This window comes from Ornithodoros turicata, unplaced genomic scaffold, assembly GCF_037126465.1.
Source record: "Ornithodoros turicata isolate Travis unplaced genomic scaffold, ASM3712646v1 Chromosome13, whole genome shotgun sequence".
Classification (NCBI taxonomy): Eukaryota; Metazoa; Arthropoda; class Arachnida; order Ixodida; family Argasidae; genus Ornithodoros; species Ornithodoros turicata.
This window is the reverse complement of record NW_026999307.1, coordinates 3,874,226-3,888,863: the sequence shown is the minus strand read 5'-3', so window position 1 is coordinate 3,888,863 and position 14,638 is coordinate 3,874,226. Positions and strand designations below refer to the sequence as shown.

The 14,638-nt window shown below is 47.9% G+C and overlaps 1 protein-coding gene across 1 annotated transcript in view; it reads left to right on the top strand.

Moving 5' to 3' along the window:
* The first annotated feature begins 14,203 nt into the window (after positions 1-14,203).
* LOC135372101 (receptor-type tyrosine-protein phosphatase delta-like) overlaps positions 14,204-14,638 on the top strand; it is a 55,106-nt gene continuing 54,671 nt past the window's right edge. Inside the window, exon 1 of the mRNA XM_064605817.1 lies at positions 14,204-14,410. Within this exon, the coding sequence (XP_064461887.1) occupies positions 14,351-14,410 (60 nt within the window). The 5' untranslated portion in view covers positions 14,204-14,350. The remainder of the gene's footprint in view (positions 14,411-14,638) is intronic.

Sequence of the window (14,638 nt, the reverse complement as noted above, 5' to 3'; positions counted from 1 at the left end):
GATTGGCAAACCAGGGGTCACTCAGCGAGCGATATACACCTGGGAGGGTGACTGACCACTCCTCAATGCCACAGTGCAAGCCAGTGAATTATAAAGAGGGGGAAAAGCCATTAAAAAAATAAGTAAATGATGCTAGATGTGTTTGAAATTCAAACTTACAGATTAAAATGGCTTCTATGGCTGCACGTAGAGAAACAGATACTGATTGAACGATGCGACAGCACCAGAGGACACGTGTTTCGCCGTGTTTGCGGCTCGTCGGCCCTGGGTAGCTGCGCATCGTTCGGGATTGGCAAACCAGGGGTCACTCAGCGAGCGATATACACCTGGGAGGGTGACTGACCACTCCTCAATGCCACAGTGCAAGCCAGTGAATTATAAAGAGGGGGAAAAGCCATTAAAAAAATAAGTAAATGATGCTAGATGTGTTTGAAATTCAAACTTACAGTTAAGATGGCTTCTATGGCTGCACGTAGAGAAACAGATACTGATTGAACGATGCGACAGCACCAGAGGACACGTGTTTCGCCGTGTTTGCGGCTCGTCGGCCCTGGGTAGCTGCGCATCGTTCGGGATTGGCAAACCAGGGGTCACTCAGCGAGCGATATACACCTGGGAGGGTGACCGAGCACTCCTCAATGCCACAGTGCAAGCCAGTGAATTATAAAGAGGAGGGGGGGAGCCGTTAAAAAAATAGGTAAATGATGCTAGACGTGTTTGAAATTCAAACTAACAGATTAAAATTGCTTCTATGGCTGCACGTAGAGAAACAGATACTCATTGAACGATGCGACAGCACCAGAGGACACGTGTTTGGCCGTGTTTGCGGCTCGTCGGCCCTGGGTAGCTGCGCCAGCCCTCCACAACTCCCCATAGAGCCCATAGTATAGCTAACTTCACACAACACTGGGCACACAACCAATGAGAGTGCAGCGATTGCTTCCTCAATCCTCCAATCAGAAGTCTTTCCGTCCGGCTCGCAGCCCGACCGGTTCTGGCTGTTGCTGACTTCTGCTTTCCATACTGGCCTGTACCGGCTACCCCTCACCTCTAAGTCTACTAGCTTTCATGCACATCGTAAAGTTATTCCGTGATTCCCAAACAACTGTGAAAAATGTCGTAATGAACAAATTTATTTATACTGACACAATCGGCAGGTTGACACATATACATGCACTGAGCGTACTGAGTCCATTGCGTAGCGCTTCCTAGCACACTGGAACAAAGTTCAAAATTGCAAAATACGCATATCGACACAGCTTATTCCCAGCAACGAACAACTGTCACATACTTGCGCAAATCGCTTGATCATCATGTCCTTGCCTGCTACACGTCAAACATAAAATGCTGCTTCATGAATCGTATTTTCTTGTCACCGCTATGCAGATCTGACGGCGCTCGAACATGTTCACCGAGCCATAATTCACGACAACACTTCAGTTTGAAATCCGACTGGCTCTTCGTAGACCGATGCTTGTGGCGAGAAACAGTACAACACGATCAAAGGCACCATAATACACGGATAAAACGGCGATCGGCGAACGCACTTGCCTCCCAACGAAAGACACAGCCAACGCGGCGCCCACCATTCAGATTTCAAATGAAACCGCCGAAGGAGAACGCAGCACGCAGGCGAGGAAGCGCGAAGTGCCGTTTTCAAATTCTGGCAACCAATCCGGACACGCTTGTGGCGTCCGACCAATAGAGAGGCACGGATTGCTTCGTGCGCAGTAACACGCATTTTGATACAGATTTTGCGAGAGCTGTGGGGGGCTGGCTGCGCATCGTTCGGGATTGGCAAACCAGGGGTCACTCAGCGAGCGATATACACCTGGGAGGGTGACCGAGCACTCCTCAATGCCACAGTGCAAGCCAGTGAATTATAAAGAGGGGAAAAGCCATTAAAATAAATTAGTAAATGATGCTAGATGTGTTTGAAATTCAAAGTTACAGATTAAAATGGCTGCTATGGCTGCACGTAGAGAAACAGATACTCATTGAACGATGCGACAGCACCAGAGGACACGTGTTTCGCCGTGTTTGCGGCTCGTCGGCCCTGGGTAGCTGCGCATCGTTCGGGATTGGCAAACCAGGGGTCACTCAGCGAGCGATAGACACCTGGGAGGGTGACTGAGCACTGCTCAATGCCACAGTGCAAGCCAGTGAATTATAAAGAGGGGAAAAGCCATTAAAATAAATTAGTAAATGATGCTAGATGTGTTTGAAATTCAAAGTTACAGATTAAAATGGCTGCTATGGCTGCACGTAGAGAAACAGATACTCATTGAACGATGCGACAGCACCAGAGGACACGTGTTTCGCCGTGTTTGCGGCTCGTCGGCCCTGGGTAGCTGCGTATCGTTCGGGATTGGCAAACCAGGGGTCACTCAGCGAGCGATAGACACCTGGGAGGGTGACTGAGCACTGCTCAATGCCACAGTGCAAGCCAGTGAATTATAAAGAGGGGAAAAAGCCATTAAAAAAAATAAGTAAATGACGCTAGATGTGTTTGAAATTCAAACTTACAGATTAAAATGGCTTCTATGGCTGGACATAGAGAAACAGATACTCATTGAACGATGCGACAGCACCAGAGGACACGTGTTTCGCCGTGTTTGCGGCTCGTCGGCCCTGGGTAGCTGCGCATCGTTCAGGATTGGCAAACCAGGGGTCACTCAGCGAGCGATATACACCTGGGAGGGTGACTGACCACTCCTCAATGCCACAGTGCAAGCCAGTGAATTATAAAGAGGGGGAAAAGCCATTAAAAAAAATAAGTAAATGATGCTAGATGTGTTTGAAATTCAAACTTACAGATTAAAATGGCTTCTATGGCGGCACGTAGAGAAACAGATACTCATTGAACGATGCGACAGCACCAGAGGACACGTGTTTCGCCGTGTTTGCGGCTCGTCGGCCCTGGGTAGCTGCGCATCGTTCGGGATTGGCAAACCAGGGGTCACTCAGCGAGCGATATACACCTGGGAGGGTGACTGACCACTCCTCAATGCCACAGTGCAAGCCAGTGAATTATAAAGAGGAGGGGGGGAGCAGTTAAAAAAATAGGTAAATGATGCTAGACGTGTTTGAAATTCAAACTTACAGTTAAGATGGCTTCTATGGCTGCACGTAGAGAAACAGATACTGATTGAACGATGCGACAGCACCAGAGGACACGTGTTTCGCCGTGTTTGCGGCTCGTCGGCCCTGGGTAGCTGCGCATCGTTCGGGATTGGCAAACCAGGGGTCACTCAGCGAGCGATAGACACCTGGGAGGGTGACTGAGCACTGCTCAATGCCACAGTGCAAGCCAGTGAATTATAAAGAGGGGGAAAAGCCATTAAAATAAATTAGTAAATGATGCTAGATGTGTTTGAAATTCAAACTTACAGATTAAAATGGCTTCTATGGCTGCACGTAGAGAAACAGATACTCATTGAACGATGCGACAGCACCAGAGGACACGTGTTTCGCCGTGTTTGCGGCTCGTCGGCCCTGGGTAGCTGCGCATCGTTCAGGATTGGCAAACCAGGGGTCACTCAGCGAGCGATATACACCTGGGAGGGTGACTGACCACTCCTCAATGCCACAGTGCAAGCCAGTGAATTATAAAGAGGGGGAAAAACCATTAAAAAAAATTAGTAAATGATGCTAGATGTGTTTGAAATTCAAACTTACAGATTAAAATCGCTTCTATGGCTGCACGTAGAGAAACAGATACTCATTGAACGATGCGACAGCACCAGAGGACACGTGTTTCGCCGTGTTTGCGGCTCGTCGGCCCTGGGTAGCTGCGCATCGTTCGCGATTGGCAAACCAGGGGTCACTCAGCGAGCGATAGACACCTGGGAGGGTGACTGAGCACTGCTCAATGCCACAGTGCAAGCCAGTGAATTATAAAGAGGGGGAAAAGCCATTAAAATAAATTAGTAAATGATGCTAGATGTGTTTGAAATTCAAACTTACAGATTAAAATAGCTGCTATGGCTGCACGTAGAGAAACAGATACTCATTGAACGATGCGACAGCACCAGAGGACACGTGTTTCGCCGTGTTTGCGGCTCGTCGGCCCTGGGTAGCTGCGCATCGTTCGGGATTGGCAAACCAGGGGTCACTCAGCGAGCGATAGACACCTGGGAGGGTGACTGAGCACTGCTCAATGCCACAGTGCAAGCCAGTGAATTATAAAGAGGGGGAAAAGCCATTAAAAAAATAAGTAAATGACGCTAGATGTGTTTGAAATTCAAACTTACAGATTAAAATGGCTTCTATGGCTGGACGTAGAGAAACAGATACTCATTGAACGATGCGACAGCACCAGAGGACACGTGTTTCGCCGTGTTTGCGGCTCGTCGGCCCTGGGTAGCTGCGCATAGTTCAGGATTGCCAAACCAGGGGTCACTCAGCGAGCGATATATACCTGGGAGGGTGACTGACCACTCCTCAATGCCACAGTGCAAGCCAGTGAATTATAAAGAGGGGGAAAAGCCATTAAAAAAATAAGTAAATGATGCTAGATGTGTTTGAAATTCAAACTTACAGATTAAAATGGCTTCTATGGCTGCACGTAGAGAAACAGATACTCATTGAACGATGCGACAGCACCAGAGGACACGTGTTTCGCCGTGTTTGCGGCTCGTCGGCCCTGGGTAGCTGCGCATCGTTCGGGATTGGCAAACCAGGGGTCACTCAGCGAGCGATATACACCTCGGAGGGTGACTGACTACTCCTCAATGCCACAGTGCAAGCCAGTGAATTATAAAGAGGGGGAAAAGCCATTAAAAAAATAAGTAAATGATGCTAGATGTGTTTGAAATTCAAACTTACAGATTAAAAGGGCTTCTATGGCTGCACGTAGAGAAACAGATACTCATTGAACGATGCGACAGCACCAGAGGACACGTGTTTCGCCGTGTTTGCGGCTCGTCGGCCCTGGGTAGCTGCGCATCGTTCAGGATTGACAAACCAGGGGTCACTCAGCGAGCGATATACACCTGGGAGGGTGACTGACCACTCCTCAATGCCACAGTGCAAGCCAGTGAATTATAAAGAGGGGGAATAGCCATTAAAAAAATAAGTAAATGATGCTAGATGTGTTTGAAATTCAAACTTACAGATTAAAATGGCTTCTATGGCTGCATGTAGAGAAACAGATACTCATTGAACGATGCGACAGCACCAGAGGACACGTGTTTCGCCGTGTTTGCGGCTCGTCGGCCCTGGGTAGCTGCGCATCGTTCGGGATTGGCAAACCAGGGGTCACTCAGCGAGCGATAGACACCTGGGAGGGTGACTGAGCACTGCTCAATGCCACAGTGCAAGCCAGTGAATTATAAAGAGGGGGAAAAGCCATTAAAATAAATTAGTAAATGATGCTAGATGTGTTTGAAATTCAAACTTACAGATTAAAATGGCTGCTATGGCTGCACGTAGAGAAACAGATACTCATTGAACGATGCGACAGCACCAGAGGACACGTGTTTCGCCGTGTTTGCGGCTCGTGGGCCCGGGGTAGCTGCGTATCGTTCGGGATTGGCAAACCAGGGGTCACTCAGCGAGCGATAGACACCTGGGAGGGTGACTGAGCACTGCTCAATGCCACAGTGCAAGCCAGTGAATTATAAAGAGGGGGAAAAGCCATTAAAAAAAATAAGTAAATGACGCTAGATGTGTTTGAAATTCAAACTTACAGATTAAAATGGCTAATATGGCTGCACGTAGAGAAACAGATACTCATTGAACGATGCGACAGCACCAGAGGACACGTGTTTCGCCGTGTTTGCGGCTCGTCGGCCCTGGGTAGCTGCGCATCGTTCGGGATTGGCAAACCAGGGGTCACTCAGCGAGCGATATACACCAGGGAGAATGACTGACCACTCCTCAATGCCACAGTGCAAGCCAGTGAATTATAAAGAGGGGGAAAAGCCATTAAAAAGAATAAGTAAATGATGCTAGATGTGTTTGAAATTCAAACTTACAGATTAAAATGGCTTCTATGGCTGCACGTAGAGAAACAGATACTCATTGAACGATGCGACAGCACCAGAGGACACGTGTTTCGCCGTGTTTGCGGCTCGTCGGCCCTGGGTAGCTGCGCATCGTTCGGGATTGGCAAACCAAGGGTCACTCAGCGAGCGATATACACCTGGGAGGGTGACTGAGCACTCCTCAATGCCACAGTGCAAGCCAGTGAATTATAAAGAGGGGGAAAAGCCATTAAAAAAAAATTAGTAAATGATGCTAGATGTGTTTGAAATTCAAACTTACAGATTAAAATGGCTGCTATGGCTGCACGTAGAGAAACAGATACTCATTGAACGATGCGACAGCACCAGAGGACATGTGTTTCGCCGTGTTTGCGGCTCGTCGGCCCTGGGTAGCTGCGTATCGTTCGGGATTGGCAAACCAGGGGTCACTCAGCGAGCGATAGACACCTGGGAGGGTGACTGAGCACTCCTCAATGCCACAGTGCAAGCCAGTGAATTATAAAGAGGGGGGGGAAAGCCATTAAAAAAATAGGTAAATGATGCTAGATGTGTTTGAATTTCAAACTTACAGTTAAGATGGCTTCTATGGCTGCACGTAGAGAAACAGATACTCATTGAACGATGCGACAGCACCAGAGGACACGTGTTTCGCCGTGTTTGCGGCTCGTCGGCCCTGCGTAGCTGCGCATCGTTCGGGATTGGCAAACCAAGGGTCACTCAGCGAGCGATATACACCTGGGAGGGTGACTGAGCACTCCTCAATGCCACAGTGCAAGCCAGTGAATTATAAAGAGGGGGAAAAGCCATTAAAAAAAAATTAGTAAATGATGCTAGATGTGTTTGAAATTCAAACTTACAGATTAAAATTGCTTCTATGGCTGCACGTAGAGAAACAGATACTCATTGAACGATGCGACAGCACCAGAGGACACGTGTTTCGCCGTGTTTGCGGCTCGTCGGCCCTGGGTAGCTGCGTATCGTTCGGGATTGGCAAACCAGGGGTCACTCAGCGAGCGATAGACACCTGGGAGGGTGACTGAGCACTCCTCAATGCCACAGTGCAAGCCAGTGAATTATAAAGAGGGGGAAAAGCCATTAAAAAAAAATAAGTAAATGACGCTAGATGTGTTTGAAATTCAAACTTACAGATTAAAATTGCTTCTATGGCTGCACGTAGAGAAACAGAAACTCATTGAACGATGCGACAGCACCAGAGGACACGTGTTTCGCCGTGTTTGCGGCTCGTCGGCCCTGGGTAGCTGCGCATCGTTCGGAATTGGCAAACCAGGGGTCACTCAGCGAGCGATATACACCTGGGAGAATGACTGACCACTCCTCAATGCCACAGTGCAAGCCAGTGAATTATAAAGAGGGGGAAAAGCCATTAAAAAATAAGTAAATGATGCTAGATGTGTTTGAAATTCAAACTTACAGATTAAAATGGCTTCTATGGCTGCACGTAGAGAAACAGATACTCATTGAACGATGCGACAGCACCAGAGGACACGTGTTTCGCCGTGTTTGCGGCTCGTCGGCCCTGGGTAGCTGCGCATCGTTCGGGATTGGCAAACCAGGGGTCACTCAGCGAGCTATATACACCTGGGAGAATGACTGACCACTCCTCAATGCCACAGTGCAAGCCAGTGAATTATAAAGAGGGGGAAAAGCCATTAAAAAAAATAAGTAAATGATGCTAGATGTGTTTGAAATTCAAACTTACAGATTAAAATGGCTGCTATGGCTGCACGTAGAGAAACAGATACTCATTGAACGATGCGACAGCACCAGAGGACACGTGTTTCGCCGTGTTTGCGGCTCGTCGGCCCTGGGTAGCTGCGTATCGTTCGGGATTGGCAAACCAGGGGTCACTCAGCGAGCGATAGACACCTGGGAGGGTGACTGAGCACTCCTCAATGCCACAGTGCAAGCCAGTGAATTATAAAGAGGGGGAAAAGCCATAAAAAAAAATAAGTAAATGACGCTAGATGTGTTTGAAATTCAAACTTACAGATTAAAATGGCTTCTATGGCTGCACGTAGAGAAACAGATACTCATTGAACGATGCGACAGCACCAGAGGACACGTGTTTCGCCGTGTTTGCGGCTCGTCGGCCCTGGGTAGCTGCGCATCGTTCGGGATTGGCAAACCAGGGGTCACTCAGCGAGCGATATACACCTGGGAGAATGACTGACCACTCCTCAATGCCACAGTGCAAGCCAGTGAATTATAAAGAGGGGGAAAAGCCATTAAAAAAATTAGTAAATGATGCTAGATGTGTTTGAAATTCAAACTTACAGATTAAAATGGCTGCTATGGCTGCACGTAGAGAAACAGATACTCATTGAACGATGCGACAGCACCAGAGGACACGTGTTTCGCCGTGTTTGCGGCTCGTCGGCCCTGGGTAGCTGCGCATCGTTCGGTATTGGCAAACCAAGGGTCACTCAGCGAGCGATATACACCTGGGAGGGTGACTGAGCACTCCTCAATGCCACAGTGCAAGCCAGTGAATTATAAAGAGGGGGAAAAGCCATTAAAAAAAATTAATAAATGATGCTAGATGTGTTTGAAATTCAAACTTACAGATTAAAATGGCTGCTATGGCTGCACGTAGAGAAACAGATACTCATTGAACGATGCGACAGCACCAGAGGACACGTGTTGCGCAGTGTTTGCGGCTCGTCGGCCCTGGGTAGCTGCGTATCGTTCGGGATTGGCAAACCAGGGGTCACTCAGCGAGCGATAGACACCTGGGAGGGTGACTGAGCACTCCTCAATGCCACAGTGCAAGCCAGTGAATTATAAAGAGGGGGAAAAGCCATTAAAAAAAATAAGTAAATGACGCTAGATGTGTTTGAAATTCAAACTTACAGATTAAAATGGCTTCTATGGCTGCACGTAGAGAAACAGATACTCATTGAACGATGCGACAGCACCAGAGGACACGTGTTTCGCCGTGTTTGCGGCTCGTCGGCCCTGGGTAGCTGCGCATCGTTCGGGATTGGCAAACCAGGGGTCACTCAGCGAGCGATATACACCTGGGAGAATGACTGACCACTCCTCAATGCCACAGTGCAAGCCAGTGAATTATAAAGAGGGGGAAAAGCCATTAAAAAAAATAAGTAAATGATGCTAGATGTGTTTGAAATTCAAACTTACAGATTAAAATGGCTTCTATGGCTGCACGTAGAGAAACAGATACTCATTGAACGATGCGACAGCACCAGAGGACACGTGTTTCGCCGTGTTTGCGGCTCGTCGGCCCTGGGTAGCTGCGCATCGTTCGGGATTGGCAAACCAGGGGTCACTCAGCGAGCGATAGACACCTGGGAGGGTGACTGAGCACTCCTCAATGCCACAGTGCAAGCCAGTGAATTATAAAGAGGGGGAAAAGCCATTAAAAAAAATAAGTAAATGATGCTAGATGTGTTTGAAATTCAAACTTACAGATTAAAATTGCTTCTATGGCTGCACGTAGAGAAACAGATGCTCATTGAACGATGCGACAGCACCAGAGGACACGTGTTTCGCCGTGTTTGCGGCTCGTCGGCCCTGGGTAGCTGCGCATCGTTCGGGATTGGCAAACCAGGGGTCACTCAGCGAGCGATATACACCTGGGAGAGTGACTGAGCACTCCTCAGTGCCACAGTGCAAGCCAGTGAATTATAAAGAGGGGAAAAGCCATTAAAAAAAATTAGTAACTGATGCTAGATGCGTTTGAAATTCAAACTTACAGATTAAAATGGCTGCTATGGCTGCACGTAGAGAAACAGATACTCATTGAACGATGCTAAAGCACCAGAGGACATGTGTTTCGCCGTGTTTGCGGCTCGTCGGCCCTGGGTAGCTGCGTATCGTTCGGGATTGGCAAACCAGGGGTCACTCAGCGAGCGATAGACACCTGGGAGGGTGACTGAGCACTCCTCAATGCCACAGTGCAAGCCAGTGAATTATAAAGAGGGGGAAAAGCCACTAAAAAAAATAAGTAAATGATGCTAGATGTGTTTGAAATTCAAACTTACAGATTAAAATTGCTTCTATGGCTGCACGTAGAGAAACAGATACTCATTGAACGATGCGACAGCACCAGAGGACACGTGTTTCGCCGTGTTTGCGGCTCGTCGGCCCTGGGTAGCTGCGCATCGTTCGGGATTGGCAAACCAGGGGTCACTCAGCGAGCGATATACACCTGGGAGGGTGACTGACCACTCCTCAATGCCACAGTGCAAGCCAGTGAATTATAAAGAGGGGGAAAAGCCATTAAAAAAAATTAGTAAATGATGCTAGATGTGTTTGAAATTCAAACTTACAGATTAAAATGGCTGCTATGGCTGCACGTAGAGAAACAGATACTCATTGAACGATGCGACAGCACCAGAGGACGCGTGTTTCGCCGTGTTTGCGGCTCGTCGGCCCTGGGTAGCTGCGTATCGTTCGGGATTGGCAAACCAGGGGTCACTCAGCGAGCGATAGACACCTGGGAGGGTGACTGAGCACTCCTCAATGCCACAGTGCAAGCCAGTGAATTATAAAGAGGAGGGGGGAGCCGTTAAAATAGGTAAATGATGCTAGACGTGTTTGAAATTCAAACTTACAGATTAAAATTGCGTCTATGGCTGCACGTAGAGAAACAGATACTCATTGAACGATGCGACAGCACCAGAGGACACGTGTTTCGCCGTGTTTGCGGCTCGTCGGCCCTGGGTAGCTGCGCATCGTTCGGGATTGCCAAACCAGGGGTCACTCAGCGAGCGATATACACCTGGGAGAATGACTGACCAGTCCTGAATGCCACAGTGCAAGCCAGTGAATTATAGAGAGGGGGAAAAGCCATTAAAAAAATAAGTAAATGATGCTAGATGTGTTTGAAATTCAAACTTACAGATTAAAATGGCTTCTATGGCTGCACGTAGAGAAACAGATACTCATTGAACGATGCGACAGCACCAGAGGACACGTGTTTCGCCGTGTTTGCGGCTCGTCGGCCCTGGGTAGCTGCGCATCGTTCGGGATTGGCAAACCAGGGGTCACTCAGCCAGCGATATACACCTGGGAGGGTGACTGAGCACTCCTCAATGCCACAGTGCAAGCCAGTGAATTATAAAGAGGAGAGGGGGAGCCGTTAAAAAAATAGGTAAATGATGCTAGACGTGTTTGAAATTCAAACTTACAGTTAAGATGGCTTCTATGGCTGCACGTAGGGAAACAGATACTGATTGAACGATGCGACAGCACCAGAGGACACGTGTTTCGCCGTGTTTGCGGCTCGTCGGCCCTGGGTAGCTGCGCATCGTTCGGGATTGGCAAACCAGGGGTCACTCAGCGAGCGATATAGACCTGGGAGGGTGACTGACCACTCCTCAATGCCACAGTGCAAGCCAGTGAATTATAAAGAGGAGAGGGGGAGCCGTTAAAAAAATAGGTAAATGATGCTAGACGTGTTTGAAATTCAAACTTACAGATTAAAATGGCTGCTATGGCTGCACGTAGAGAAACAGATACTCATTGAACGATGCGACAGCACCAGAGGACACGTGTTTCGCCGTGTTTGCGGCTCGTCGGCCCTGGGTAGCTGCGCATCGTTCGGGATTGGCAAACCAGGGGTCACTCAGCGAGCGATATACACCTGGGAGAGTGACTGAGCACTCCTCAGTGCCACAGTGCAAGCCAGTGAATTATAAAGAGGGGAAAAGCCATTAAAAAAAATTAGTAACTGATGCTAGATGCGTTTGAAATTCAAACTTACAGATTAAAATGGCTGCTATGGCTGCACGTAGAGAAACAGATACTCATTGAACGATGCGACAGCACCAGAGGACATGTGTTTCGCCGTGTTTGCGGCTCGTCGGCCCTGGGTAGCTGCGTATCGTTCGGGATTGGCAAACCAGGGGTCACTCAGCGAGCGATAGACACCTGGGAGGGTGACTGAGCACTCCTCAATGCCACAGTGCAAGCCAGTGAATTATAAAGAGGAGGGGGGGAGCCGTTAAAAAAATAGGTAAATGATGCTAGACGTGTTTGAAATTCAAACTTACAGATTAAAATTGCGTCTATGGCTGCACGTAGAGAAACAGATACTCATTGAACGATGCGACAGCACCAGAGGACACGTGTTTCGCCGTGTTTGCGGCTCGTCGGCCCTGGGTAGCTGCGCATCGTTCGGGATTGCCAAACCAGGGGTCACTCAGCGAGCGATATACACCTGGGAGAATGACTGACCAGTCCTGAATGCCACAGTGCAAGCCAGTGAATTATAGAGAGGGGGAAAAGCCATTAAAAAAATAAGTAAATGATGCTAGATGTGTTTGAAATTCAAACTTACAGATTAAAATGGCTTCTATGGCTGCACGTAGAGAAACAGATACTCATTGAACGATGCGACAGCACCAGAGGACACGTGTTTCGCCGTGTTTGCGGCTCGTCGGCCCTGGGTAGCTGCGCATCGTTCGGGATTGGCAAACCAGGGGTCACTCAGCGAGCGATATACACCTGGGAGGGTGACCGAGCACTCCTCAATGCCACAGTGCAAGCCAGTGAATTATAAAGAGGGGGGGGGAAGCCATTACAAAAATAGGTAAATGATGCTAGATGTGTTTGAAATTCAAACTTACAGTTAAGATGGCTTCTATGGCTGCACGTAGAGAAACAGATACTCATTGAACGATGCGACAGCACCAGAGGACACGTGTTTCGCCGTGTTTGCGGCTCGTGGGCCCTGAATAGCTGCGCATCGTTCGGGATTGGCAAACCAGGGGTCACTCAGCCAGCGATATACACCTGGGAGGGTGACTGACCACTCCTCAATGCCACAGTGCAAGCCAGTGAATTATAAAGAGGAGAGGGGGAGCCGTTAAAAAAATAGGTAAATGATGCTAGACGTGTTTGAAATTCAAACTTACAGATTAAAATGGCTGCTATGGCTGCACGTAGAGAAACAGATACTCATTGAACGATGCGACAGCACCAGAGGACACGTGTTTCGCCGTGTTTGCGGCTCGTCGGCCCTGGGTAGCTGCGTATCGTTCGGGATTGGCAAACCAGGGGTCACTCAGCGAGCGATATACACCTGGGAGGGTGACTGACCACTCCTCAATGCCACAGTGCAAGCCAGTGAATTATAAAGAGGGGGAAAAGCCATTAAAAAGATAAGTAAATGATGCTAGATGTGTTTTAAATTCAAACTTACAGATTAAAATGGCTTCTATGGCTGCACGTAGAGAAACAGATACTCATTGAACGATGCGACAGCACCAGATGACACGTGTTTCGCCGTGTTTGCGGCTCGTCGGCCCTGGGTAGCTGCGCATCGTTCGGGATTGGCAAACCAGGGGTCACTCAGCGAGCGATATACACCTGGGAGGGTGACTGAGCACTCCTCAATGCCACAGTGCAAGCCAGTGAATTATAAAGTGGGGGAAAAGCCATTAAAAAAATAAGTAAATGATGCTAGATGTGTTTGAAATTATGTAGTTATTATTTATTATGTTAGTTATTTAGTTAGTTATGTTTAGTTAGTTATGTAGTTATTATGTTAGAAATTATGTAGAAATTATGTGTTACTTATTTTTTTAATGGCTTTTCCCCCTCTTTATAATTCACTGGCTTGCACTGTGGCATTGAGGAGTGCTCAGTCACCCTCCCAGGTGTATATCGCTCGCTGAGTGACCCCTGGTTTGCCAATCCCGAACGATGCGCAGCTACCCAGGGCCGACGAGCCGCAAACACGGCGAAACACGTGTCCTCTGGTGCTGTCGCATCGTTCAATGAGTATCTGTTTCTCTACGTGCAGCCATAGAAGCCATTTTAATCTGTAAGTTTGAATTTCAAACACATCTAGCATCATTTACTTATTTTTTTTAATGGCTTTTCCCCCACTTTATATATATATATATATATATATATATATAATGTTAATAATAATAATTAAATTAAATTAATATTAAATAATAATAACAATTAAAAAAGAGAAAACGTTGGCTTTGACCTCTATGCGTATATTATGTTCTTCCAAATCTATATTTATCCCTGCGGAAGGGAAGATGTGACACTTGGAACACAGCGGGCGTGCCAAAAGGAACGCTAGCCGACAACAGCAATTCGCATCGTATTGCCTTTTATCTGTACAGACCCACGGCGTCGCCTTAGAGAAGAACACGCAAAACGCGGTCCAGAGATGTTACCAGCCGAGTTGCTCGGGGTAATCAAAATTGTTTCGCCTTCAGCGGGGTTTCAGTTTCACCTTACAGTTCCTGGTTTCCCTGACAAGGAAGTGAGCTCGCCTGTCTTGATAAATGAAAGGGTGATATAAAACACACCGAGCGAATGAGATATGGTCGCTAATGTATGCTTGAGTGCGAAAGAAGATGAGTCGACAACGACCAGCCGTGCTTCTTTGCATGGTCGTCAACCTGGCCCTACTCACGGTAGGAGACTCTGATATACCCTTTATAACACGGGGCAACGTAACCCTTAGTTGACCTAACTGACGTCGTGCGCAGTTTTGCAGCTGTTACACTGCTGACCGAACTGCTGTTACCCCGTTTTAAGTGTGGTGCTGTAGTCCGATCTTGGCAAGCTCGTTTTAGACCGGGCAGCCTCACCAAATGGGCTGTGTACCTGTAAGAACTGTGCAGCGTTTCATCGCAGACGAT